This window comes from Brachyhypopomus gauderio, unplaced genomic scaffold, assembly GCF_052324685.1.
Source record: "Brachyhypopomus gauderio isolate BG-103 unplaced genomic scaffold, BGAUD_0.2 sc61, whole genome shotgun sequence".
NCBI classification, from domain to species: domain Eukaryota; kingdom Metazoa; phylum Chordata; class Actinopteri; order Gymnotiformes; family Hypopomidae; genus Brachyhypopomus; species Brachyhypopomus gauderio.
In genome coordinates, this window is record NW_027506882.1 from 1,722,161 (window position 1) to 1,749,243 (window position 27,083).

The window sequence follows — 27,083 nt, forward strand, 5'->3', positions numbered from 1 at the left end:
CATCACCGTCTATGGAACTGTTCTCCCTCTGCTTACAGCCCGTGATGGTCTTCATACCATTCCATACCTCCCTCATGTTATTCTTCCTCAGCTTCTGCTCCACCTTCTTCCTGTAGGAGTCCTTGGCCTCTCCCAAGTGGACTTTGAGCTCTCTCTGTACACTCCTAAGTTCCTCCTGGTTGTTGTCTTTAAAGGCCCTCTTCTTTTTGTTCAGAAGGCCTTTAACACTGCTGGTTATCCAGGGCTTGTTGTTAGCAAAGCAGCGTACAGTTCTCACAGGAACAACCACGTCCATGCAGAAGTTCATGTAGTCAGTCATGCAGTGTGTCATCCCCTCGATGTCCTCTCCATATGGCTCCTGCAGAACACTCCATTCAGTGGACTCGAAGCAGTCCCTAGCCGGGTTTCCATCCAAACCTTTCGAAAAAATAATGCGCAATTTCCAAGTTTCGGCAGAAAAAAATGCGAATTAAGCCTTGTTTCCATTCATTACAGTTATGCGAATAAACTTTAGATCACGTGAGAGGACGCCAAACAATAGTGGTTTTACGTCCATCTGGCAGTTACGCATTTTTGCACGTTGAGGTTTTGAAACATTTTTTTGTTTTTCTTTTCTATACATGGAAAAGTTAAATTCAATTTTTGCTCTCTCCAGAACTGTTTTTGTATGCATTTGTCATCTTTACATCGCGATCATGTACAGAACCACATGACTTGAGGCATGATACGTCATCGTTTATGCGAAAAACCCTTTTCCATCCAGTTTTTCCGAATTTTGGCGATGTGATAGTCTAACTTTTCCACCTCCTCCTAGCGTAAAAATTTTTTTGCGATCTTTGGGTCTTTTTTCGAATTTTGGTCTTTTTCCATCCAGCTTTTTTCATGCACATTTTCAAAATGCGCAAAAACTCGGTGGATGGAAAACCCTCTCCTGAGAGCTTCTTCAGCACTAGGAGACCATTTCCTGAAGGAGCGTGTGGATGCAGGTTGTCTACGGACCCAGGGCGTGTACTAGGGCAGCAGGTAGACCAGGCTGTTGTCAGATTTTCCCAGAGGGGAGAGGGGTGTGGCGGTGTATGTGTCCTTTACATTGGAGTAAAGGAGATCAATAGTTCTATTTTTCCTGGTGGGACAGTCAACATACTGGTGGAAAGCAGTGAGTACTGAATTCAGCGTGATGTTGTTAAAGTCCCCTGAAATGGCTATGTAGGCCTGCGGATAACGAGTCTGTGGTCTTGCGATGGTTGAGTGAATGACATCACAAGCGTTCTCGGCGTCAGCGTGTGGAGGAACGTAAACACAAACAACAATGGCGTGGGACAGCTCTCTGGGCATGTAGTAGGGCCGGAGACTCACCGCCAACAGTTCAACATCCCGGCAGCAGATGATCTCCTTTACAGTCACATGACCCGGGTTACACCATCTGATGTTCACATACAGCACCAGCCCCCCGCCTTTGGATTTGCTGCTCTGTTTGGCGTCCCTATCCGCTCTTACGGTGGTGAAGCCGGGAATGTCCACGTTAGCATCGGGAATGTTGCTGGTTAGCCACGTTTCCGTGAGGCATAAAATGCTACACTCCCGGTACAGCCGCTGATTACTAACCAGCGCTGCCAGTTCGTCCGTCTTGTTGGTCAGGGAGTTCACATTCCCCATCACCACGGAGGGAATCGATGGTTTAAACCTCCAGCGTTTCTCCATGCGCTTAGCCTTTAGCTTAGCTCCAGCTCTACACCCGTGGTAGGGTCTGCGTAGCTCTGCCAGACATGATGTGTCTGGCCGGTGCGTCCCTTTGTTCTCAGCGCCAGCAGCTCTTCCCTTTTGTATACAAAACTTGTCCTTTTTTTAATTAATTTATTTTTTTTATTAAATGGCCCACCTCCACCCCCCCATCTTTGGAGGACAACTTTGTTTTTATGTACAGTTCAAATGACAATTATAACAATATGCAGTGATAATTATTGGGGTTAGGTGGACCAAGAAAAGAGGGGGAGAGAAAGAATAAAAAGGGAAAAGACAGAAGGGCAGGGAAAAAAAAATAATAATAATAATGATAATAATAATTATATATATAGAAAAAGAAAAAAAAACCCAACCAGCTCGAATGACCACAGCAAAGTAAAGCAGAAAGTGTACCAAAGACATTTAGCACAAATGACGTGATGTATGTGTGAGTGTGTGTTTGTGTAACCTAGTTGTGCAACATAGGATAAATGTACGGAATGTACTTACCAGCAAGGGTAGAGAGCTGCGACAACATTCCCCCAGAGGCCAGAGGTAGGCAGAGAAAGACTCGGGAATCCCACCCGCCCTCGGCCCCCCCAGGAGCAGTGGAGTCCCAGGGCCGCACTTCCCAGTGACCCTCACATGCCCGCCCCCACAGGCGGGAGAGTGAGAACCCCAGGCAGCGCCCCCACAGCCCAGGAGTGCAGGTCCAGGGGAACCAGAAGAAACAGAGCCCCCCCCCAGGATGCCCCCCCCCGCCGTGGGCCGGTAGCAAAGCACCAGCGCCACGCGCCCCGGAAAACCACCCACCACCCGGCAGGGCCCCCCTCCCGCCCCGGACCACAACCGCCCAGGGGAGCGGGCCAACCGCCCCCACGCCGGAGCACCAGGCCGGTCCCCGGAACCCTTAGGCGCCCCCCTCCGGAGCGGAGCAGTAACCACAGGGGAGCAGCCGGGAGTGGACCAGGCCCGACCAGCCCCCGACCCAGAACCAGCCGTCCTCACTCATACACTCAAACTCTTATATACATTTGCCCCTATACACCAACACAACCCCTTATATACACCCCTACCATGCACACACCCACACCCATCCCCATACACATACACACACGCGCCCCCAAACTCACCTTCACATGTAGACCCTCATACATATACACCTACACGCACATGCACATTCATCCCAACATGACTTCCTCCACACATCCGACCACACCCATATACACTCTTGCGCGCATGCCTACCCCCAAATGTGCCCACACTCCTATACACACACATACCCATATATTCCCCCCAACATATACTCATTCACCTACCTGTATAAAAAGATAGGACAAAGACACACATACCTCCAAACCAACACACCCTCCGCGGCGGGGGCAAATGGCTGGACCAGCAAGGATCGGTAGTAGTTCCAGGACGCCACCAGCCCGGCCCGCGACCCACCCCCGCCCCGGCAGGGAGCAGGAAACGGGTGAAGGAAGGCCTTCCCACCCCTCCACCCCCAGTGCGGTGTTGTGTGTAGGTGTTGGTGTATATGTATGTGTGGTAGTGTGTGATACTATGGTGCAGTTAAAATTGAGGGGACAGGTGTTGGGACCAACGTAGACAAGCCCCGGGTCACTGGCCAGCGTTTTTCCACACCGTCCCCTCAAAGGCCCTCAATGTCTAAGGTGCAGTAAAAACTGAGGGACAGACAGTGGTGAGGAGACGGGTGAACCATGGCAGCAGGCCCACCTCGTCAACCTCTGGTTACACGCCTGTCCCCCAGGATCCTAAATGTACAAGGACTGTGTGTGTGTGTGTGGGGGGGGGGGGGGGGGGGGGGGGGGTGGTAATGCGTAGGTCCAGAGGAAATGGTCCTCTGGAAGAGGAGAGCCAGCTAGCTGGCTCATTGAGCACCGAGCTTCACTGCCCCACCGGCTCGAGGCAGGGAGCGGTCGACCCGGGGAGACCGGGCGGGCAGCTCCCTCCGTCACCGCATCCAAGCCCAGATCCCCACCGCCCCCACCACAGAGAACAGCCGGTCTGGACATCCACATACACCTAAACACATATTCTCTTTCGCATACGTATACACCCACACACATTCATCCCTTATATATATCTCCAGACAACATATAAACCCCCACACGTTTGTCCCACATACACAACACACCTATGTAATCACCCACAGCCATATCAATTGCACATCCAACGACAGCAGACATCCCCAGGATTGAAGACAAGCTGGTCTGAGTCCGGAACCCAGCGCCCCGGCCCGCCCCAGACACCCCCCGACAGTCACCGCCCCACCCCCACCAGCCAGGCACCTCAGAGCCCCAAGGCCCAGACCCGACGCCTCGACACAAGGCCGACCGACCCACCCCACCCAGCGGTGCGCCCGCAGTGGCACAGGCCACCCCGTGCGGGCAGGGCCCCAGCACGGGGTCGGGTGGCCCCAGGCACCAGGCCCCGGGTCCCGCCACCTGGCCCCGCAGGGGAGGCCAGCCACCCCGCCTAGGGCCAGCACCTGCTCCCCCCGCACCTCCGGCCCCGCACCTCCGGCCCCGCACCCCAGAGCCCAGAGGCGGCGCCCCCCAAGGACACCCCCCCCCCCCCCCCCCCCAACCACCCACCAGGACAAACACACTTGTCCTTGAAGTGGTCATGATAACAAGACTCCATGTCCATAGGACACACAAAGTTATCACTAAACTAGCGCTAAAAACAATCAATCAAAGTCAAAGTTTATTTGTATAGCGCTTTTAACAACTCAAGTTGTCGCAAAGCAGCTTTACAGGGTTTACAAGGTTAACAATACTATGGGTCCAGAACCCTAATGAGCAAGCCAAAGGCGACAGTGGCGAGGAAAAACTCCCTATGATGGTGGGGAATAGGAAGAAACCTCGGGAGAACCAAGACTCAAAAGGGAACCCATCCTCCATTGGGCGGCCCGTTAACACACAAATACACAAGTCACACATAATTCACACAATCAGACTAGGTAAAAATCAAACCTAGAACAAAAACAAACGAAAGAGAGAAAAAGTTAAGAAAAGTGGCTAAAAACAGTTCACAAAGACGGAGCTACTGGAGTAGGCTGCTGCTCCTCACGGCGCTGGAAGGTGTATAAATAAAATATAAGAAAATATTCATAAAATGCTTTGCAAAGTTAAATGAATCCCTAAAGAATACTAGTAATATATCCTACATCCCATATGGTGTTTTGTATTTTGCCATTTCTGGATGTTGATTTCACATTGGATTTAGAGTCTGTGAGGTGTTCAGGTTTAAATGCTGTGGTTTTAGAAATTACCAACTTGAAGAAATTCTCTTGACCCAGATTAATTTATCATAATTCACTTTTGACAATCAGTGCACTTTTGTCACAATGATTCTTCCATGATGACCAGTTTTAAAGGCTTATTACAAAAACAAAAAAAAGTCCAGTGGGAGATATCGAACATAGGATGGTAGTATTAGTAAACGACTAATGCATGATCCTTCATACACCAGGATTATATGGTGAAGCATACCTGTCGCACTTTGCAAGTGGAAAATTGTGTTAAATTATTTATTTGGGAGTGTTTGAAAAAGCGAAGCAACAGAATGGACCTGTGTGTGTGTGTGTGTGTGTGTGTGTGTGTGTGTGTGTGTGTGTGTGTGTGTGTGTGTGTGCGCGCATGTGTGCGTGCATTTATACAAGTTGTTTTGGGGTGTTGGGGACAGTCTGCTGTACTTGACCTGACCCCAAGTCCCACCCAAACAGATGCTGGATGTACTGTCCTCCATTTACCAGAGAGAACTGTGTAGGTGTGTGTGTGTGTGTGTGTGTGTGTGTGCGTGTAGGTGTGTGTGTGCGTGTAGGTGTGTGTGTGCGTGTAGGTGTGTGCGTGTGTAGGTGTGTGCGTGTGTGTGTGTGTGTGTGTGTGTAGGTGTGTGTGTGTGTGTGTGTGTGTGTGTGTGTGTGTGTGTGTAGGTGTGTGTGTGTAGGCGTGTGTGTGTGTGTGTGTGTGCATGTATGTGCATGTCATGCTCCCTCACCCCTTCCCTTCCTCCACTCCTCTTCCTCTCCATGAAAAGCAAACCAAACCATACACCACTACATGCCCACCAATGGACATGAAACAAAGAACACACAAGCTGATTGAAAGCAACTGCTCACAAATCTGTCTCACAACAAGACCTTTGAAGCCCTGTGTAGCTGACTGGGGGCAGGAGGGAGTGGGGTAAGCTCAGAAGAAGTGCCAACATATTGCTTTTGTAACTCTGCTTGGAGTGCTGTCAAAACAAAGAAATTAAAAGGAGTCCCTATGGACTTGGGGTGTCGCTCTCAAATTTGTCCTCATATGGCCTTATTCTCAGCTGACAAGCCCCTCCCCCTTCTGGCCAACACTAAGCCCATTTGGGCATCAGTTCCTCACAAACTGGTACCTGCTTGTAGCTTCCCCGGTGTATCTCATAGCTTTTCCATTCTAAAAGTCTCTAGTGTGTTGAGAAGAGAGTTGGGGCTTGCATGATTTCACATGATGATGAGCAAAATTTCTGGGCATGTGAGAGAGACAAAGCAAGAGCAGAAGACGAGCCTAAAACAAAAAAAAATACTTTAAAGGGCAAATACTTCAAGTAAATTTTGTTAAAAAGAATTAGAATTCTTTAAAACAAAAATAAAAAAAACATTTCAAACTTTAAAAATAGAAAGTTTATTATAGAAAGTTTATATTCATAGAGATGTTGTTAGTAAGCAGGCTGCTTACAGTCAGTGATTAATGTATTTAAGGAGCACAGAAGTGATTTTTTTCCTTGCATATCACTTATGATATAAAAAGATTAAAGAGAACGACTATGAATTATTATTATTATTGCATTATTATTATAATGCAACTATTAATAAATATGCACCAATATGAACGATCAGAACGTAGATTTTCCCATGACAAAGTGTGTATTTTTATTACATTAATATTTGATTCTTGCAGTTTAATATTTGCTATCTGACTATTCTGTAACTTCATTTTTTTCTATTGTAAAGGTGCATCAGGAGTTTGTGAACGACATAGAGAACACCTCTGTGGAAAGTCTATTACAGAAACTGGCTGAGAGCAAAGGAACTGGTAAAGAGAGGCCAGGTAACCACTGCGCGCACATTTTTCCTGCACCAGCATGCCTGACTCTGATGATAAAGTAATTGTTGAGACAATCTACATGCAGTCTATTGGAGAGAGCCCAAACTGCCGTGCAGTGTCTCTCCAAGATTGGCATTTGAAACCATCATTTTAGCCAGTCCACATTATATATTCTCACAGAAAAAGAGGGAGTGACTGAGAAAGTCATACCATTACTGGCCAATTTAATGCGCATGAAATTTTTTTCTTTTTGAGGATGGATATGCATGCACTTGTTACATCATACACACACTCTATAGGAGTTCCCCCTTGATTACTGAAGCATGGTGGAGTTTACACAGGATGTTTTGCTAATTTGTGACCTTTACAAGAGGCTTCAGCCCAGGCCTCAGGCAGGTAGATGTCACATGCTAAGCAGAATCTCAAGGGCAACTTTTATGGGAGATTGAACCAATTGATTCTGATGGGGCTTCTCTGTGGATAACTTTCTTACTCTATACCTACCTCTTTTTGTCCTTGACCTCTTGCATTCATGTTCTTAATTATTTTTGATTTATATTAAATTTTAAATGTGTTAAAAATGTATTTATGTTTACAGTTTCAAAATTTCTCACTGAGTGTAATCTGACATTTGAGTCAGTTGTCCTAGTCACTGTCTTAATGTGTCCATTGTCTCAGACGGTTTTAGTTCTTTGAGTACTGCCATCAAACCTCCATGTAAGATACTGTAGATTGTCATCAGTTCCATCGTAAATGAGTCTTTACTATCTTGGTATTATGTCAAAGTCTAATTTATTTACATATTGCTTTTTACAACACATGTTGTCACAAAGCAGCTTCACAATCGTATGAGCAAGCCAGAGGCGACAGTGGCAAGGAAAAACTCCCTAAGATGGCAGGGATTAGGACATGGGTTAAAGTTCTCCGACACCACGATGGATTTCTGTCATTTGAATTTTTTGGGGAAAAATTCCGTCAAATCATAATAATAAACCATACATGTGCGCGTGCTATCTATTTTGAGGCCGAAATATGATCCTCATCAGCGCTGGATGGATGACGGCAGTGTCATTTGATTGACTTGCGGGTCATCCCGCCTTCTGATTTTCGGACATTACGTAGAAAACTCTCTCCCTCCTGCCTTAAGTCCAGTTTGTTTTGGTCAGTTTGTTTTCAACTTGTGTGGTCGTGCCGAAGACATTGCTGAGATTCAATCGACATAAGCATCATACAGGCGGTCCCCCGGTTACAAGGTTCCTGAGTTACGATTTTTCGTAGTTACGACACATCTCCCATTTACTGTATAAAGCCTTGTTTGGACTTAAGTAGTTCTATGTCATAAATGGAACTTGGTGTTTGGTGTGCGTGGCGGAAGAATACACGGCTTAAATCAGACACTGCATAAACAGGACAGAACAGCTGAACGAACATAAGATTCTTAAACACTCAAAGTATATACTAACTTCAGAATACAACACGAACACTGCAACGAGACATAGGCACTTCAAACGTGAAACGGGTATGATTGCAAACACAACACGAAACCGAAAGCAACACTAAAAATATACACTTGGATACGAGACAGGACAAACACTGATTAGAACAAATCAAGACGACCAACGACACAACTACGATCAACATAGGCTAATGAAGAGACGGGAAAGAGTACAAAGGAGGCGAAACTGAGCGAGACAACCGGAGCACAGAGAAATGGGAGGAACTAACAGAGACCTGGGAAACGGAATCAGAAAATACACAAGAGAAGGGCAAGGGAGCACTTATGAAACACAATGACAGACAGAGGGATCCTACAGAAGGCATTAAATACTCTAAACAGGGAAGTGAAACGAGACACAGGTGCGAGCACTGAAGACACGGGCATGACAGACAGAGGGAAACCACGGAAACGGGGAAACTAGGCGAGACCAGGGAGGAGGGCGGAGCTGGATGTGACACATATTGTGTCTTAATTGTGTTAACAGAATCTTTAGATTACAGAATATTAATAGAATATTCTCAGAATGTTAATAGAAATTTCGGGTTTTTAAATTTATTTTATTGTAATGATTACCTGACTTATTTATTAACTAATTTAAAGATCAATCATTACATTGAATATTATAATGTCATGTCCATACTATAAACTGACTACATTTCAAATTTTATTTGAATTTGTAGTGAAATATAGAAGTTATGGTTATTTATATTGAAGAATCTCTCCACCGATCACAGACTTTTCTTTATTTTAATTAGTGGTGGGCCGTTAACGGCGTTCGTTAATTTGATAATCTTATCGGGCGATATAAAAATTATCGCCGTTAATCTATTCTTAAAATTGGGTTGGGAACTGGGTCAAAATGGGTAAGCAAACTATGATGACTTTCAACTTGATAGTTTAGCTCGGCTGTATTCCTAACCAAATTGCACAGTAGGGGCGAGAACGAGTTTTCAAACCTGTGAATTACAAATCGTTCGTGTGTTTACATGGATGCAGCCACGAAGTCGCCAGGTTTGCTTCATGGAAAATTCATTTTTAGGAACGTAAAGTGTTACCGGAGCGGAGCTCGGAGCGGTCGTTTTCTGCATGGTCCTAGCGCTAGATTCGTCGCTATTTAAATATTTCTTTTTAACCATTAAAACTGCAGGGGACCAAAACCGGCTTTTGAAAATGTCCCCCCCCAAATTACGTCCGTGAGGTTAAATGTACTAAATGTTGGCTTACATTTCAAATATCATGTTTAGCTGAATAAACATGTTATCAACCCCTTTTAATTTACAGTATGTAGGCTTACAAATTCATGTTTAACTGAATAAACCATAGCCTACATTTTATTGAGCATGTTTTTTTTTCTTCAAGTATCAAAGTAGAACAGCTTTCTCAAGGAGTCATTGATGCATTTTTGGTCTAATGCACCCTCTGTATTAAGAAACCCTATCTCAAAAACTGACTTTTAGTCATTACTTGGGTAGCACGCATATGAGCCATTTTAATATAGATTAATCTAGATTAATTTCAAGATTTCAGTGAGATTAATCTAGATTAAAAAAATTAATCTATGCCCACCCCTAATTTTAATACAGTCAGAGAAAAAAGGCGCACCTTTTTTATTTCTAAACCAATTTTAACATGCATGGTGTTCTGTTACGGTGATGTGATTTAATTTGCCATTTTTGGACTTTAGATTTTTTTGAAGCAGGTAATCTTAGTGCTTATGTTCTTGCGACAGTAACTCTGATGAAAACAAGACAGCTTCATACCTTTTAAAACTCACCAGGATTTACTAAATTTGACTTGATCCTTAAATAATTTTCTGTAGGAGGACCCCCAGATAACTCCATTGTATAAACATTTATGTACATTTATTGCTCAGGTGTTGCATTTTGTCACTTCATAGAATCTCTCTTCTGTTTACATATATATACTTTATAAATGTTTTTTGTTTATTGTGTAGAATTAGGCAAAAGAGGCTGTGTCCCAGCTACACCACATTTTCAGTCATTGCTGACATTGACTTTTGCTAGGAAATATTTTCAGTCAAATGACTGAACCCATGGATTAGGAACAAACCTTGGGAGGACCATGAGTCATGAGGGCTCACTGAGCCATTGCTTTCCACCCAAGTCATTGACACATGACACATGACATGGCTGGATGACAGCATCAACATCTCAGATTACCAGAAGACTTAATGATTGGGGGCCCCTGAGCACCACACCTTCACATGTAGAATATAAACTGAAGGCCTGTGAGTTTTAAGTCTAGATTTAAAGATTGGAACTGTCAGAAATTTTTCTTGAAAAATCCGACACTGTGTCCACTTCGCTTTTTTGACAGACATTTCACTTAAGAGGGTGCAAGGGTCAACAGAAAAAGCGGGTAAAGCGATAGAATTTACTAAAATATTTTATTTAAAATATAAAAATAAAATATTTTATCTTGTCCGCTAGGGCAGTGATTCTCAACTGGTGGGTCGCGACCCAAAAGTGGGTCGCGGACACGTTCTGGGTGGGTCGCGGACAGTTTGTAAAAAAATTAATATGCTACTCTTCTAATTTTGTACTCACCTTTTATCCTGAAAAAATACAGAGAGGCACCCGACAGACATGACAGGGCTCCAGATTGCGACTAAAATCGTCGCAATCGCGACCATAAATTTAAATTTGCGAGTAATATAATTATTTCACTCCCCATCAACAAATGCGGGAATCTGATCACCAGCGTGACTCGCAAAGCAGCGGAGCGCTAATCGCTAAGCGTTGAAAATGGCCAAGCGAAAAATATCGCATTTTTTCCAGTCTACATCTCTGTCGGACCAGAGACCGTATCTCTGTGTCGGACCCAAAGAGGACACACTTCTTTATAGCTGTACATAGTTTTAAGGTAATTTTAATGGTATCAAAAGTCACTCGTATGCATACTAGTAAAGTTTGTTTCACGTTCACATAATTCTTTCTTCAATAACTTTGACAGTATTAGCAAAAGTGCCAGAATATGAAAATTCTTATTTCTGGCAACTAAGACAAACATCTATAACTTTGTTTACGTCAGGAATAGACGTATTTTAAATAGCAGACAACGTGTTATTTTAAATGTGCAACTTTCACCACTGCAACGTCTAAGGCACCGTCTACAAATTACCTTAACACGGACGCAAGGGGCGGTCGTGAAGGCCCCAGAACACTACATACTGTTTTTTTTAATAATTTCAATAGCTTTTAAAAGGTCCTTCATAAGACCACCAATCAAGTGGTATTACATAAAGTGCATGGTGTATGGCAACCTACAACTTTTTTTTCTTTAATGGGTCGCGACTTAATGACAATGAGAAAAAGTGGGTCCCGGGCTGAGACCAGTTGAGAACCCCTGCGATAGGGCATGTTTTATTTTTATATTTCAAATAAAATTGAGTTTATTCTTTAATAATGCAGTTTTATTCCGCGGGCTGGACCGAACCCCCTGGCGGGTCGGTTCCGCGGGCCATATGTTTGACACCCCTGATTTAACGCCTTATAGGTCAACAGGTAAGAATAAAACACAGGCTTTTGGTATGCATACGCATGGTGGACCTGTTGATTGTAGACAAGGCATCTGGGGTTGTGCTTGTCCACATTTGTTTTGACAGCAGAATTAATTGAGGCTTAAACTGTTTGGGCCAACAAAGAATTCCAGGCTCATATCAAGCTGCTCATTAAGGGCCGCTGTCAGAACAATAACCTGACCCACACAATGATGAAGTAAGAGCAGCGATAACTGGTCCTCCATCTTCAAAGAGAGAGGGGTTGAGCAAACTTCGTGCCATGGAAACAATCCCGAAATGACATGCTAAGTAGCGCGGGGGGAAAAGGGGTTGCTCACACAGATCACCGATATCCAGCTGAGCTGTTATCTGGAATCGAGCCAGGCACGCAAGCTCAGTGTACGCTCAGTCCTAGAACCATACTCCCTATACACAATTTAAACCAGTATCCTCCGTTCACGCGTGACTGCAGGCCTTCCTCATATACAAACACATGTGGCAAGCTGCATCGTGATATAAACGAAATGGTCTGTTTAGATGGTCTGTTTTTAAACAAAGCTTAATGCTTTTTTCAGCTTCGGGCACAGTGCACGTTATGTGCGTAAATGTTGTCACATGAAATCTTGCAGTGTTATCATCGTGTGTATCCTCTCATGACGTCACAGTTACCTTTTTATGTGAATAAAGTATTTAGGAGAAAAGAAACATTGTGTAAAAGATGTTTTATTGCTTGCTATTTCTGCATTTTACACATCTTACTAGATGTATGTGCAGGTTATTTAGGATTTTAACTTTACCAGTTAAAAAGAGGAGACTACTTCTATCTTCATTTGTTTCATGGGCTAGTGGTCTTTGTGCCACAGTTATGATTTTGTTGGAGGATATATAACACTCATACAGAGAAAGATAGAGCGCAATGATACTTGGCAGTGCAGTAGAACAGCAGATATTTACATTTACATTTACATTTACGGCATTTAGCAGACGCTCTTATCCAGAGCAACTTACAAAGTGCTTTGCTTCTGATCACAGAATACATCCTAGGAAATAGTACAAATAGGCCAGAATTCAAGACACCATTGAGTCAGACTACTACTAAACTACAGGAGTCAGTATCATTACCTAGTGTTTGCAAGTTAGGCATTTGCCTAGAAGCACAAATAACCATAAACAGACATACAATTAGAGATATTAATCCACTTGATGCATGTCTCTAGTGCAGGAGTGGCCAACCTGTGGCTCGTGAGCCGCATGCAGTTCTTTGCCTGGTTTCATGTGGCTCCCCAGCCGGTCCGCGCGCTCACCTGCACTAACTGTCTGTGCCGTGGCCCGGTTACCTCATCAACTCTGAGGGCGACAGACTGCTACATCTTCGTGTTGCGTGGTTTGTTTACAAGCCTAGCGAGCCACTAAAGCCTGGTTTATACTTTCGCGAGTGACCGTAGCGTATGATTCCACACACCTCACGCGACCCTGCGCGAATGGTGGAAGCGTTTATACTTTATGCGTGCAGTGTTCTCCGAAACGATATGTGGTAGTATAAAGAAACACCCCTCAAAAACAGGGAAAGGAACATTTACCTGACCAATTTTAATGTTGCTTTGTGTTTCAGGTTTGAAAGTGCTGGAATTTAGGCTAAAATACTTGAAAATGCTTGAAATTTTAACTACTTCGTTTCACACCAAATGGCTGTCTGACTGAACAGTTCTCTTGTATTTGTAATTCCAGGACGAAACATGAGAGAACGTGAAGACGTTAAGATTGGGCGTTTTGGAAATAAACCACCATTAAATAATGTGATTAAAAGCGAATTATTTCGAGTATATGTATAAATATTTAACTTTATTAAGTTTATCGTGCTGGGAAATATTGAAATGGACCTTGAAAGTGATGTACAAGTGCTTTATTTCCACCTTATAAAGGTGTATGAACCCTTCAAACATGACTTTGTTCATTGCGCTGAGGCGCGGCGTGCGCAAAGTTACAAAATTCGAGAGGTGCACGACCACGCGAATCAACAGCGCGCGAGGCCCTCGCGCACAGGCGGAGCCAACGCGATTACTTCATTTTCACCACGCGGATCCTCACACCACTCGCCACGCATCAAGTATAAACCAGGCTTAAACCAGGCTTAACACTTTTAAAACCAGCTTAGTGGAAAACACGCATTTGACTGTCTTCACACACTCACACGATTTACTAATTCACCAACTACTGGCGATCGATTGATCGCGATATAATACTTATTTTTTTGTCCATCACACACACACACCCCCCCAACAATTTTCATGCCCATGTATGATGTGGCTCTTTGCTGTAACTGTGACGCGCGGGCAGGGCGAAGGACGAGACACGGGAATCCTTGCTTTGCGAAGCAGACGTCACTTTTAATAACAAGTATTGCGCAATAGCGCACGGAGAACACCACGCAGACACTGGTAACGTGCAGACTTAGACAACAACGAGTACAGGACACTGCGCGAACGCACATTAAATAGACAGACCACATTAGCCCCACGTGATTACGAGACGAGTCACAGGTGAGACAGATTATCACACGACATAACCATCACCACGGAGATCCACTGACGCAGACAAAGCACGTGGACAACGTTAACACACGCCCAAAAGGGAGGGGCCGGGGTCCTCAACGTGACAGTAACACAGTAAAAAAAGTGGCTCTTGGTCTCCGACGGGTTGGCCACCCCTGCTCTAGTGACTCGCTGCATCTGCACCGAACAATGAGTAATTTCTGCTTGCAGCTCCCATCCGCCAGGAAAACTGGATCGCAATGCTGCTGTATACATTTGATATCGTGTCCTTGGTTTTTTTTTTTTTTCAGGTCAAGGTATCTGTGCTGTGTAAAGTGCCCCGGGCACTCTTGTTGAGGTTTGGTAGTTAAAAATGTTCTCTGTTTCTCCGGCAAGCATTAGCTTTTATGTGCGTAAACACAAAAGGATACTTTGTGAAGAGCTGCTAATGGCAGATAAATGGTTTAAGGCTGATTTTTCCTTTTCACTCCTAGTCACGAAAGCACAGAATGTGCATTTATATATTTTCATTGCGTATTTACTATTACCGTCTAAATGTCTTCCTGAAGCTCATCTTGAGTCTATAGGGCAGGTAGCTGGTAAGTGAATCATGCATTCTCCACAAAATAAGATATATAGAGACACATATGTACAGTTACAGGGACGTGTGTGTGCAGGCGTGCATCTTTTGAATCAGCCGCATCGAATCATCTCGAGTAGTGTAGAAGGGGCTGTGTTCACAGTGTAAACTATTGTAAATATGTAAAACCAATTACTAGGAAATGGACCCCACTTTCTGTGTCATTCTGAAAATCTGTGCTACCCATTGAGCTGTCATACCTGGGGCTACTGCGAATGCGCATGCTAATTTCACAATTATAATTTTATAGGCTATATTAGCTTATCAGAATGTGATTCCAGCAATAAGAGTTAATTAAGTAATGTACTGATTACTGGAACGCTGTGCTTAAGGAAACCCACTGTGGCCATTTACTTGTATTTAAGAAAATTGCTTTGGAAATTTAAAATTGCCAAACAGAACAAACATTAAGCGTTAAGAAGTGCTCATTTCAAGGGCAATCGACTAAAACCAGTTAGTGTATGACCAAATAAACAGATGGATGAAATCGAGAATGATTATTTATTGGCAAGGGTAAAACAAACTAACAAGCATTTAGAACCTCCACGTGTTCGAAACATGTAATATAGTAATATTTACGAGGTCTTTCCTAGGATATTCACAAAAATATTTAACAATGATCAACAAAACATAATAAAATGCAAAAAGTAATATGTAATATGTAATATTACGTAATATGTAATATGTAATATGTAATATTGTAATATGATTAAATAAGATAAATGGGCAATACTCACCATTAATCCAAGAGAAAAAAACAGCTGGCCGCACAAATTTATGGGCTACGCTAAACACTGATGTGAAAGTAACATGCGCAGTAGCCCTAGGTACGACAACTCGATGGGTAGCACAGATTTTCACCGGTTTCTGTGAATATTCTCCATGAAATTGTACACCTGCTCTACTTCCAGAATAGGTCGGCCTCGTTTTCTCCTCCAGATTATTTATCAATGAGGCGCCACGCTCCAAAAGCAGGCTCGTGGGTGCAACGACGTATGCGTGTAGGTGTCCTGGCTGCTTGTAAACTGTACTTTGAGGAGATGTTAGAGCTGATTGATTGTCGGCAGATACGTTGAATGTTGACTCGTGTTTTTTTTTATACTTAGGTTCCTTAAAAAAAGTATTACCCACATTTGCACGTTTTATTGGTATTGCATAAAGATGGCAAGATCTGAACATGCTACAACCAACACAACCACAAACCAAAACATACAACTGTCATCGTCAGGTGATCCTTTTTTGTTTTGTTGTATTTGCAGGTCCCATTGAATTTGAGGAATGTAATGTTTCCATTGCCAGTGAAGGTATGTGAAATGTATTATTTTGATTTGATATTTTATGCAATATATCCAAATAGCTGCAAATATACCATTATTAACTAATACTTACTTTTTATTACTTTTAATAGATTCTTTGATATGTATATTTTTGTTCTGTCATTGCAGTATGAAATAGATTTCAGTTGTATTATTAGTTCAAACAGCAAAGTTTTTATGAAGGGTTTTTTTTTATTTTGTTTTGTTCCTTGCTAGTATGAGGTTTTGTGATTTACTTTAAATTTAAATAAACTTTTAATTTCCTTGTTTGCGACAAATTAATCTAAACAATTGCAAGTTGAGTTAGAGAAGGGTTAATTAGAGTTATTGGAGGTTTTAGAGTTATTCAGCAACAGACAGGTGCCTGGTTGCTGGTGTAAGAAGCTGAGCCTGGAGTTGCTGTGGGTAATAACTGTGTAATTTGTTGAACTAGTTGCCAAACCTAGGAAAAGGAAGCCATTTACCATTCCAGGGCGGAGGAAAGACAAGGACACAGATTCTACGTAAGTGGGCATTAACTGTGTGTTTGTTCTGGAATTGTACTGTTGTCAGGCCCCTAACACTCATTTACTAAATTCAGTTAATAATTGTATAAGACATATGACTCAGACAGCTGCATCTCACCTTGTGCTTAGGAATACTAATGTTAACTATTTTGACATCTGATACTTGGTTTCTTTATCTGCAACTCAAATAGTGAGTCTACAGAGGTGGAAGCTGCTGTAAGTATTTGTTTAAATACAATTTTAGCCTTTCAAGTTTAGAAGAATCAGTGTATAAATTAATTCATGAGTAAAGTAGTTTTCTTGTAGTAACTTTATACAGTAATGTTATTTGAATTTTGAGTTTTCTAACATGCAGACCAACTTTGTTTTTCATGGGTGACTTGGTAACTTGATAGCAATGACAGTTATCCTCTGAAATCTTTTGTTGCTCATCTGATATTCAAAACAACTTCACACTTAACTGGTGAACTATATATGGTTTACTGTAGTTGTATTCACAAACTTCATTTGTTTTTTTGTTTTTTTACATTAGAACACTTCTAATGGAGCCCCAGCAGACTTCTATGGAGCCATAGATGTCCAAAATGCTGTGAGTTGTGGTTGCAAAACTGTCTGTTATGTTAGGTGCAATGAATGACATTTTTGTGAAGTCATAACGTCGTGTTGTGCTGTGTTTCATCTGAGCTGTGGTGTTCTGTCCTTTGTGTGACATGCTGTGTTCTAGAACGTGCCTCAGGTAGATGAAGAGGGATTCTGCATCCGACCAGAAGTCAACGAAAATGATATCCTTCAGTCAAGTGCTTCTGAGACTGAGTCTCTTTACTTCCAATAAAACGTCTCGCAGCTACTGAGCACCTCCTGCTAAGTTTGTACTGGCTAAATATAAATTGTTTTGTGTCCTCTGAGAAGCCTTGAGGCAGAGCCTCTGTTACTTTCAGCAAGCGGTGATGTGTAAAGTAAGCGGACCTCTAAAACACAGTTTCTCTTGCATCTCTCACAGGGCCGGTTTATATTATACATTACTGAAGCTTTTGTATTGTTTATAGATTTTACTTTTAGCTTTCCCGTTATTCTGCTTCCAAATGGTGTTTAACTATGTTTTTGGCATTAACTTACTATTTTTGGATGTGATTTTATTCCCCATCTGTAGTGTTATTTCTGTTGTGTCTCTGTCCTGTGAGTTCCTTAACGATTCTATTCACATGCCAAAGACAATTCCTTTTACTCCTCCAGCGATTCCGAGGAAGAGGATGACCGCAGGAAGTTCCACGTGGAGATCAAACCAGTCCAGCCCAACAATGGCACACACCAGCAGAAAGCCACCATCGATGAGCTGAAGGCTTCCATTGGCAACATCACCCTCTCACCTTCCACAATGGTAAAAACTCTGAAAAACGTATACAAATAGATTCTTGGGGTGTGACCAGCTCGTTCTGAGAGAGAGCTCTGATTGGTTGATATAACTTCCATTGATCTTGTTCTGTGCTCTCTCTCTCTCTCTCTCTCTCTCTCTCTCTCTCTCTCTCTCTCTCTCTCTCTCTCTCTCTCTCTCTCTCTCTCTCCCCCCCTAGTCTTGGGGCTGACACTAGGAGGCAGTAGTTGACTATTATATCTATACAGTGTGCCATATTGACCCTCTTTGAAACAGCTGTCACTTCAAGCTTTAGTCCTTGTGCAAGAAATCCCTGTTCTCCATCAGTCATTTAACTTCAATAACAAAAATTTCAGTAGTACTTGATGAAAGATGTCTTAGGAGCTCTTTCCCCTCTAATTGGTCTCAATATATTTATATATTACTAGTTGCTTTTGGTTAAGGTGACTGGAAAATAAACCAGGATGTTTATTCAGTTTGGGATTTTAGTGTGCTATTGCTGGCATTTATCTGCAGCTCAGATCACATGTATGTAGCCCAGTGCATTTTCACCCAGTACTTCATAATTTCACTGCTTGTCAGTGATGGACCGACTTACAGCTTAGTCACTTAATGTTAAGTTATTTAAATGAGGCCAAAATTCATAACTTTCCTTCTTTTCCAGTGCCCATTCCAAACACAACCCACTGTCTTCTTTCTTTTCAGTTTTTACCTTTTTCTGCATTTGTGATTCTCTCTTTTTTCAACTCCTCCAGAAAGCAGTGCATAATTCTCTTGCCCTTCCTTGCAAGCCTTTGTTGGTGACTGCTTTCAGTGAGCCTGGCCAGGCCTGTCTGCTGGGCCAGTCTGTTGAGTTGGGCTGGACTTGGGCATGTTTGCTTTGAGGAGCACGTTGGCCTCTTAGCCAGGCTGAAGGGCTTCCTGACCTGGTCCATTTGAACTCGGTATACACTAGAATTACCTGCTGCAGCAACTAACCACCTCCCTGTCACCTCAAACTAAAAGCCTGTTTACTGTATGTCTTCATGTCCCATTGGAAATGTCTCCTCAGTTTCTGCTTGTTTGTTTGTTTTATGGTTCTTTCAGAGTTTTTGCAACCCCCCCCCCCCCCCCCCCCCTTTCATGAAGACAGATGTGTTTCATATAGGACTTAAAAATCTTAGTTGGGATGAATGTGGATCATCTGTTGTAGATTATAGGCAAAGTATTACTTTTTTATTTTCATTTGTTTCTCTCTCTCTGTGTGTCTCTCTTTCTCTCTTTGTGACATTGTCATAACTGCTTTTATCTGATGTTTGGCCTGAAAGCTATAATTGAACCCATTTGCCACTCTGTGCCTATGGGGCCAACTCCTGCCTCCATGCCCAGAACTATATCTCGTGGTTTAATGCTTTAGCAGTGTTTCCTGACCCTGCTTGCTTTCTGATTAAAGTTTTTATAATGCAGTAATAAAAACATTAAGGAGAGTTTCTACATGGCTTTTCAAACTGAAGTACAGAGTCACATGTACAATCTTACATTGTATTATATAGTATTCCCTCATTTCACTTTGTGTTTTTGCACCACTGAGGAACTTGGAAGATCAAACCTATTGCATTAAAAGGTTGAACTGGCTGTATTTTATTTTTTACGACTCAGAGGTTATAGATCTGATAGGATAACAGAGTCTTTGGCTCTTTGATCTACTTGTGTGTTTCTCTCTCTCTTGTGTGTGTGTGTGTGTGTGTGTGTGTGTGTGCGCGCGTGTGCATATGTGTGTGCGTATGTGATTTCGTCCTGGGAGGCCCATACTCACTGAATGAATGCGGGGACGCAGTACTTCACGTCCCTGTTATTTTCATAACTCCTCTCTCCCTCATTAATTAATGCCTGTTTTCCTTTCCAGGTCCACATGAGGAGGAACCAATCCAGTAAGTATTCTTCTTTTCCTTCTCCTGCGCTCTCTCTCTCTCTCTCTCTCTCTCTCTCTCTCTCTCTCTCTCTCTCTCTCTCTCTCTCTCTCTCTCTCTCTCTCTCTCTCTCTCTCCTCCAGAGGCTTGGCTCTGGAGAGTGCTCAACATTTTGACTTTCTTTCGTTTTTCTTGGCGGCAGTGTGTTTTTCGCTGACTCGATCTTTCGATGCCAAGCCATCCCACGAGAGAATAAAGTCTCATTCTTTTCTCCACTCTCTCTTCTCAACAACTCAGTGTTGCCTCCTTAAGCCACGGACAAAGATTAATTGCTTAATTGCATGTTTGTTTGTCTTTTTCTGTGATCATAATTTTACATTTTTTTACAGCAAATTGTGGTTTAAACACATGCAGATGCATGTCAGAATATAATGTGAACATTCCAAAAGAAGGGTGAGCACGTCGACTTTACAAAACAAAAAAATAAAAGATATTTGTGCATATGCATAAAATAATTTAGCTTATGGTAGTAACCTTGTTTGTCTCCACAAATCAGAACACTTCTGCCTAGGTTAGTTGTTATTAATTTCATGAAGGAAAAGTAAACGGAATGTATATTTAATAGTGAAAAGTACTAATGGTGAAACTAAGAATAGTACATACGATGAATGAATAATAATTACTAGGTGTAATCAGTACACAAGTACTTCAATGGTATTAAGGAACAGCCTAGCCTAGCTGTCCTTATCTGTTGTTCAGCAAGCCTACTATGAATAAATGTCCAATAAATGATCAGAGGTTTCACTTCAGCAGATTTTATTCCTCGACACTCTTAGAGGGCCACAGGTATCAGGAGTCTGCAGACCTCTGATGCACAAAAGAGGCTACTGCCACATGCAGTGTGGGCAGCTCGGGTCCTGCCCTGGGAACCCCACGTGCACACGACTGAGAGAGAACTTGTGAAGTAAAAGAGAATTATAGCACAGCATATTGGATGAGTGTTTCCAGTGGGGATATTGTGGAATTTATTTTTGGTGGAGAGATATATTGTTTATTCCCAACCACGATTTGCACGAGTTCAATTCTACATTCATATGCAATTCATTCATTCTACACCAATTTCTCTTTTGCAATGTCAACATAAGCCATCAAAGAAAAGGATTCTAGCAGTTCAACGAAGGAGTAAAATTATGAAGGAGCAATCCTTAGATAAAGCATTTTTCTATTACTATTCCTGTGGTTTAAATTAGTTGTCCAAGAATTTGCACATAAAGAGGGGTTGCCTGAAATTTAAACAAAAATGCAGATTACATTTTTGGGATTATTACTTTCATATTGACATAATTCACCAGGTAAATAAAATGACTGATGTGAAGAAAGCATGGTATAGCCATTTAATAAGCATTTTTGAATGAAAACTATGAGCAAGCTAAAGAATTATACTTAAACGCTTCAATTTTATAACCTTAAAGATTAATTGTAAGTGTATCTTTCTTACATTCAAATTTGCCCAGGGATCACCTCACTACGCTCACTGTCTTCTTTAGACTCAATGAGAGGTGAGTATGCAATAGGAAGTCTAGTGGATAAACACTCTGGGTTGTACTCTAAGGCAAAAGGGATTCACTAACTTCATCAGGTGTTGGCATTCAGTTTCCCGCTGCAACCATTTAATCTGCTAATTGTTATTATAATTACAATATAATATGTTGGCTGTTTGTAAATCTGAAATGTGTCCATATAGCTAAAGACCTGTGTCAGACACACATTCATGGCCAGCCATACCCTGAGCACAATGCAGGACCGCCTGGAGTTACTGGACTTTTTCCTCAGCCTATTTCTAGAAAGTTGCTCTGAAATCAACTCTGGTAGAGCTTTCTTTATGCTTTCGATTTGGTATGCAGTTCATCTGTATCAGTTTTCAAAGTGTGTCATTTCAGGTCATGGTGTCAAGGCATATGGTTGTTGCTGTGAGTAAATGTTTCATGAAGTGAACATGACATTTCAAATGTTACTTCTTTAAAAAAAATAAAAATAATCAAGTCAGCCGTAAGCCCCATAATAGTGAGGCTATTGTTCCGTTTAGAATAACATTTTACTGCATGAAACATTTTATTTTTCTCACTGGCTTATAAAATAGAGAAGGTGAGTACGAAATTAAGTATGAATGCTTAAGTTGATGACTCTATCCTCTCTCTCTCATTCTCTCACTATTTTACTCTCAGGTGATGAGCTAGGAAGGCCCAGAATACAACAACCATCATACAATGAGTAAGAACATTTCACACATTTAACATTTGAAAACATGTTTAGTGAATTCAAGTTCAAAGCTCTTAATAGCAAATGAAAAAACAATACATAAAGGTAATGCCACTTTTCACACAATAAAGCTCTTGAGTCCATATTAACATAAAAAATACGTTTATTCATTTCAGTTCAGTTTGTAAGTCATGTGTATTGTGAACACTAGCTCAAACCCAAGAGACATTTACAATATTTGTATATGTAATATATCTATTGCCTTTGCTCTGATTAGTAGACTGGCTAGTAATGACCTGCTCTCGTTGGATCCATTCGGTCCCAGTGTGGGTGGCTCTGCTTCATCGGTATCCTCCTCTGCAGGTAATTCCCCACTGGGTGGTGCAGCCATCCTTTAATCCTTTAACATCCTCTCCTCTGTCATCTTGGGAGTTCACTTCCTCCCGATTCCTGGCAGCTGAGCAACAGAAGAAAATTTATATATATATTCCCCCCCTCCATCAGCTTGGGGAGGCTTGGGGCAGGACTCACTCAATCCATTATTGATGCCACACACAGGCTAGTGAAGCATTTGGGCCTTTCCTGTCCACAACACTTGTCTCTAGAGAACTTGATCAGGCAACTGTTGTCATGGAAACCCTCATGCCCTGCACAGCCTGTGCATTTGATTTTCCATAATGAAGTCTGCAGGTCATTAGGTTAAACTCGATGGAGGTTTTTTAAGATTATTGCATTGTATTTGCTGTCTACTTTTTATTTACTTCTTTTATGTAGTCCGTATTTTCTGGACTATAGAGCGCATCTCAATATAAGCCGCACCTACCAAGTTTTTTTTTTTTTTTATGGAAAATGTTGTATAAGCCGCCTATATCTACTGAACTGAATACAGTGAGTCCCCGCTTAACGACGGGTCTGGTTAACGACTGACCGGAGTTACGACCGACTTTTTTAAAATTTCGAGCAGTGCGCGGAGGAGCAGTGGCAGCACAGTGGAGTGTTGTGGAGTGTTGTGGAGTGTTGTAGGGTGTTGTGTACGATAAGCTGAGGCAGCGCAGCCTCCACCGCAGCCCATCTCGGCAACGCTATCGCTCTTTCTCACGCTGTACGCACGCACGATAACATTGTTTTTCTATACTGTATTTACGATCAAAGCGTATCTAAATCTAGGGTCACGCTTAATGACGAAAATTGCTTTATGACGGACTTTTCAGTCTCTAACCCCATCGTTAGGCGGAGACTCACTGTACATTTAACTGAACAGTTTCTGTTCAGTTTTAAGTGATTAGTTTCTGAATGGTGCCTGTAGCATTCCATGTGTGACAGTTTTGGTTTTCAGCTGGTGTTGTGTCGAATTCCGACTCCCCTCGTTTATCCACGCTACAGATGCTACAGATTATATTGTCGATTTATGTTTCTATGCATAAATAAGAGCTAGACTTTAATTATCCATCACAGCAAACGGCACGGCATTATCTATGTCCAAAGCTACACTGGCTCAAGGGTGTTAATTATTTTAAATAAAATACACACTGGCTATACCGAAGTTCACCTCTGACCACGACTTTGCAGTATTACAGCAGTATCATGTCTAAATATCTAGTTAGAACAAAACTAGAGTGCTCAATGAACCAAGTTATAGTCACTGTAACTCCCTAATATCATCTGTAGTGTCTTTATGCATGTGCAAACGAGGGGACTCTGATTCTGCCGGGGACTCGGAATTTGGCACAACACATGTTGGTTTGAAAAAATAAGCCGCATGGTTCAAATCGCGGGGGAAAAAAGTAGCAGCTTATTGTCCGGAAAATACGGTAATTTATTATAAAACTATAAATATAATAACTTCTACGACCTGGGCCGCCCAATGGAGGATGGGTTCCCTTTTGAGTCTTGGTCCTCCCAAGGGAGTTTGCCCTTTCCACTGTCGCTCCTGGCTTGCTCATTAGTAATCTGGACCCTTGCATTTGTAAAGCTGCTTTGTGACATGTGTTGTAAAAAAGTGCTATATAAATAAATTTGACTTGACTATATGTATATATTTTTTTATATATTTTGCAGATCTTGCCATATTTTTTTCCTCACTTTTCTTTCTTTTTTTTAGACTTAATTAAGTAGTTAAAAAAAAACATCAAGTGCTGGGTTAGAAGGCAGAGGCGCCTTGGGTCATGACCTGTGTCACCTGGATGAAGTCCATTGGGTCATGACCTGTGTCACCTGGATGAGGTCCATTGGGTCATGACCTGTGTCACCTGGATGAGGTCCATTGGGTCATGACCTGTGACACCTGGATGAGGTCCATTGGGTCATGACCTGTGTCACCTGGATGAGGTCCATTGGGTCATGACCTGTGTCACCTAGATGAAGTCCATTGGGTCATGACCTGTGTCACCTGGATGAGGTCCATTGGGTCATGACCTGTGTCACCTGGATGAGGTCCATTGGGTCATGACCTGTGTCACCTGGATGAGGTCCATTGGGTCATGACCTGTGTCACCTGGATGAAGTCCATTGCAATTCCCTAATCAGCCCATCGCCATCGAGATGCTGCTCGAAGCTTCATGACTGCATTCAGCTCCCTCCCTTTCAAGATGTTTCCCCCATTAAAGTACTTTGTGTTTACTGTTTGCTGACGAGGGTTGTGTCACCCCGTAGACCTGGCCTCTCTAATTACACCATTCTGTCCATTTCCATCTCTCCAGTTGAATGATAAAGTTCCCGAGGATGCAGGTAATACTAGAGCATCCAGGGTCCATTTTAAAGTGCAAAATAAAGGAATGGTGTTAGACCAGGGGTGGCCAACCCGTCAGAGACCAAGAGCCACTTTTTTTTTTTTTTACTGTGTTACGGCAAGGAGCCACATCATACATGGTCATGTAAATTGTTGCCGGGGGGGGGGGGGGGGGGGGGGGGGGAGTGTAGATGAACACAGTCAAATGCGTGTTTTCCACTACACCTGTTTTAAAAGTATTAGCGGCTCGCTAGGCTTGTAAACAAACCGCGCAGCACGAAGATGTATCAGTGTGTCGCCCTCAGAGCTGATGAGGTAACCGGGCCACGACACACACCGTTAGTGCAGGTGAGAGCGGACCGGCTGGGGAGCCGCATGAAACCAGGCAAAGAGCCGCAGGTTGGCCACTCCTGTGTTAGACACTTGAGTGTTGACTGAGGAGGATTCCACAGAACCTGCTAGATTTCATCATTCCAAAGCCTGTATTCAGACTAATCTTTCATTTGCTTTCATCTGTCTTGAAAGGTTTCCGTGGTCTTCACTATAAGGTTATGTTTAAATCTGTGTGTGTGCGTGTGTGCATGTGTGCATACACCAGTTTTGCCCAAAAGCTTTGTAGCTGTTGTATTTCTCTTGGTTGTTCAACTCTCATTTTATTTATCTATAATATACCTTACATTCAACTGAGACTCAACTTGGGCACTATTTACTTCATAATAATACTTCATTATTATTGTGATTTTAATGTTTCATATTTATTAATGTGTTATTTGTGGAATGTACTTTTTTTTTTTTTTAAGTATGAATGAACTCCGGTTAGACTCAAAGTCTCAGTTGTTTGTGTTCACCATTCTGAAACACTGTTCTCTTTAGCACCTTCTGCAGTGGAGGTGGTGTTCCAGCAGGAGCTCTCATCCCCGCTGGCTGACCAACTTGAGGCAAACGAAGCTTTGGTTGCCCCTTTACCTCCAGAAGAACCACCTTTTCCTTTGGTTGCCCCTTTACCTCCAGAAGAACCACCTTTTCCTTTGCGGTCAAGCCTTCCCTCTGTGTCTCCCTGGGGGCTCTGGGATGACCATTTTGCCCACTTGGTGCAAGACCCACCAAGACCAATGAGTGTCCCTCTGGTCCTTTGGGCAAGCCCAGGGGAGCATGCCACCAGCAGGCCCCTAGTTGGCTCTCCCGTCACTGGTGCAGAGGCACTGCCTTCCTGGTCCCCGGGCCAATGGGTTGCCTTTAGAAATGACTTTGTGCCTTCCCACCGCCCACCAAGGCCTCGCTCGGTGCCCGTGCCCCAGCTTGCAAAACTGCTGTCTGGCCAAGCCACAGATCACTGTAGTAGTATGGGATTGAAAGAGAAGAATGCCCTCTATCGGCCAGAGGACCACACCATGGTATCTGGCCGCTTGCAGGACGGTAATTGTGATGAATAACAGTAGTGAGCATGTTGGGGTGACCTAGCACCATGCTATGCTTTGTATAACAACCTGATGCCATTTAGGGAATCTAAAATTTAGGGAATCGCTGAACTGAATTTTGTTCCCATTATTTTTTATTATTATTTAAGCACTCTTTTTTTTTCTCTTTTTTTTATATAGTTGGATGCTTTATGTAAAACACTTTCACTGAGGTAGACAGTATCTCTACCTCAGCTGAGCTAAACTTTTATATCAGTAGAAAGACAGAAATGAAATGTAATAGGTTTATTGATCTGTGATCTGTACTACTATAAAAGTATAATAATTACAATATTGTAATTAATACTATATTAAATTATATAATATATACCATCATACTATTATAATATTTAATAATAGGTTACAAAACAGAATGTAGATATCTTATAGAATGTAGCTTAATTAATGTAATTGATTCAATTGCACTTTTTATTTTGCATTTCTGTGACTGGTGTTCTGTTTTCATGCTATTTGTGTTTTTTCTTGGGTTTGTTTGTGCATGTCCTTAGCTAAACTTTCACATAGAAATTCCAA

At 42.4% G+C, this 27,083-nt stretch overlaps 1 protein-coding gene across 7 annotated transcripts in view; it reads left to right on the plus strand.

Annotated features, from left to right (window-relative positions):
- Positions 1-27,083, plus strand: part of fcho2 (FCH and mu domain containing endocytic adaptor 2) — a 104,943-nt gene that overhangs the window by 69,968 nt on the left and 7,892 nt on the right. Inside the window, exons 8-19 of one of the 7 annotated variants that reach the window (XM_076988319.1) lie at positions 6,740-6,836; positions 16,282-16,326; positions 16,772-16,841; positions 17,036-17,060; positions 17,377-17,433; positions 17,569-17,626; positions 18,047-18,222; positions 20,102-20,126; positions 21,620-21,664; positions 22,331-22,376; positions 22,645-22,727; positions 25,966-26,508. In XM_076988319.1, the coding sequence (XP_076844434.1) occupies positions 6,740-6,836; positions 16,282-16,326; positions 16,772-16,841; positions 17,036-17,060; positions 17,377-17,433; positions 17,569-17,626; positions 18,047-18,222; positions 20,102-20,126; positions 21,620-21,664; positions 22,331-22,376; positions 22,645-22,727; positions 25,966-26,508 (1,270 nt within the window). Of the gene's footprint in view, positions 1-6,739; positions 6,837-16,281; positions 16,327-16,771; positions 16,842-17,035; positions 17,061-17,376; positions 17,434-17,568; positions 17,627-18,046; positions 18,223-20,101; positions 20,127-21,619; positions 21,665-22,330; positions 22,377-22,641; positions 22,728-25,965; positions 26,509-27,083 lie in introns of all 7 variants that reach the window. The other 6 variants (XM_076988322.1, XM_076988323.1, XM_076988320.1 and 3 more) reach the window with 6 other exon arrangements.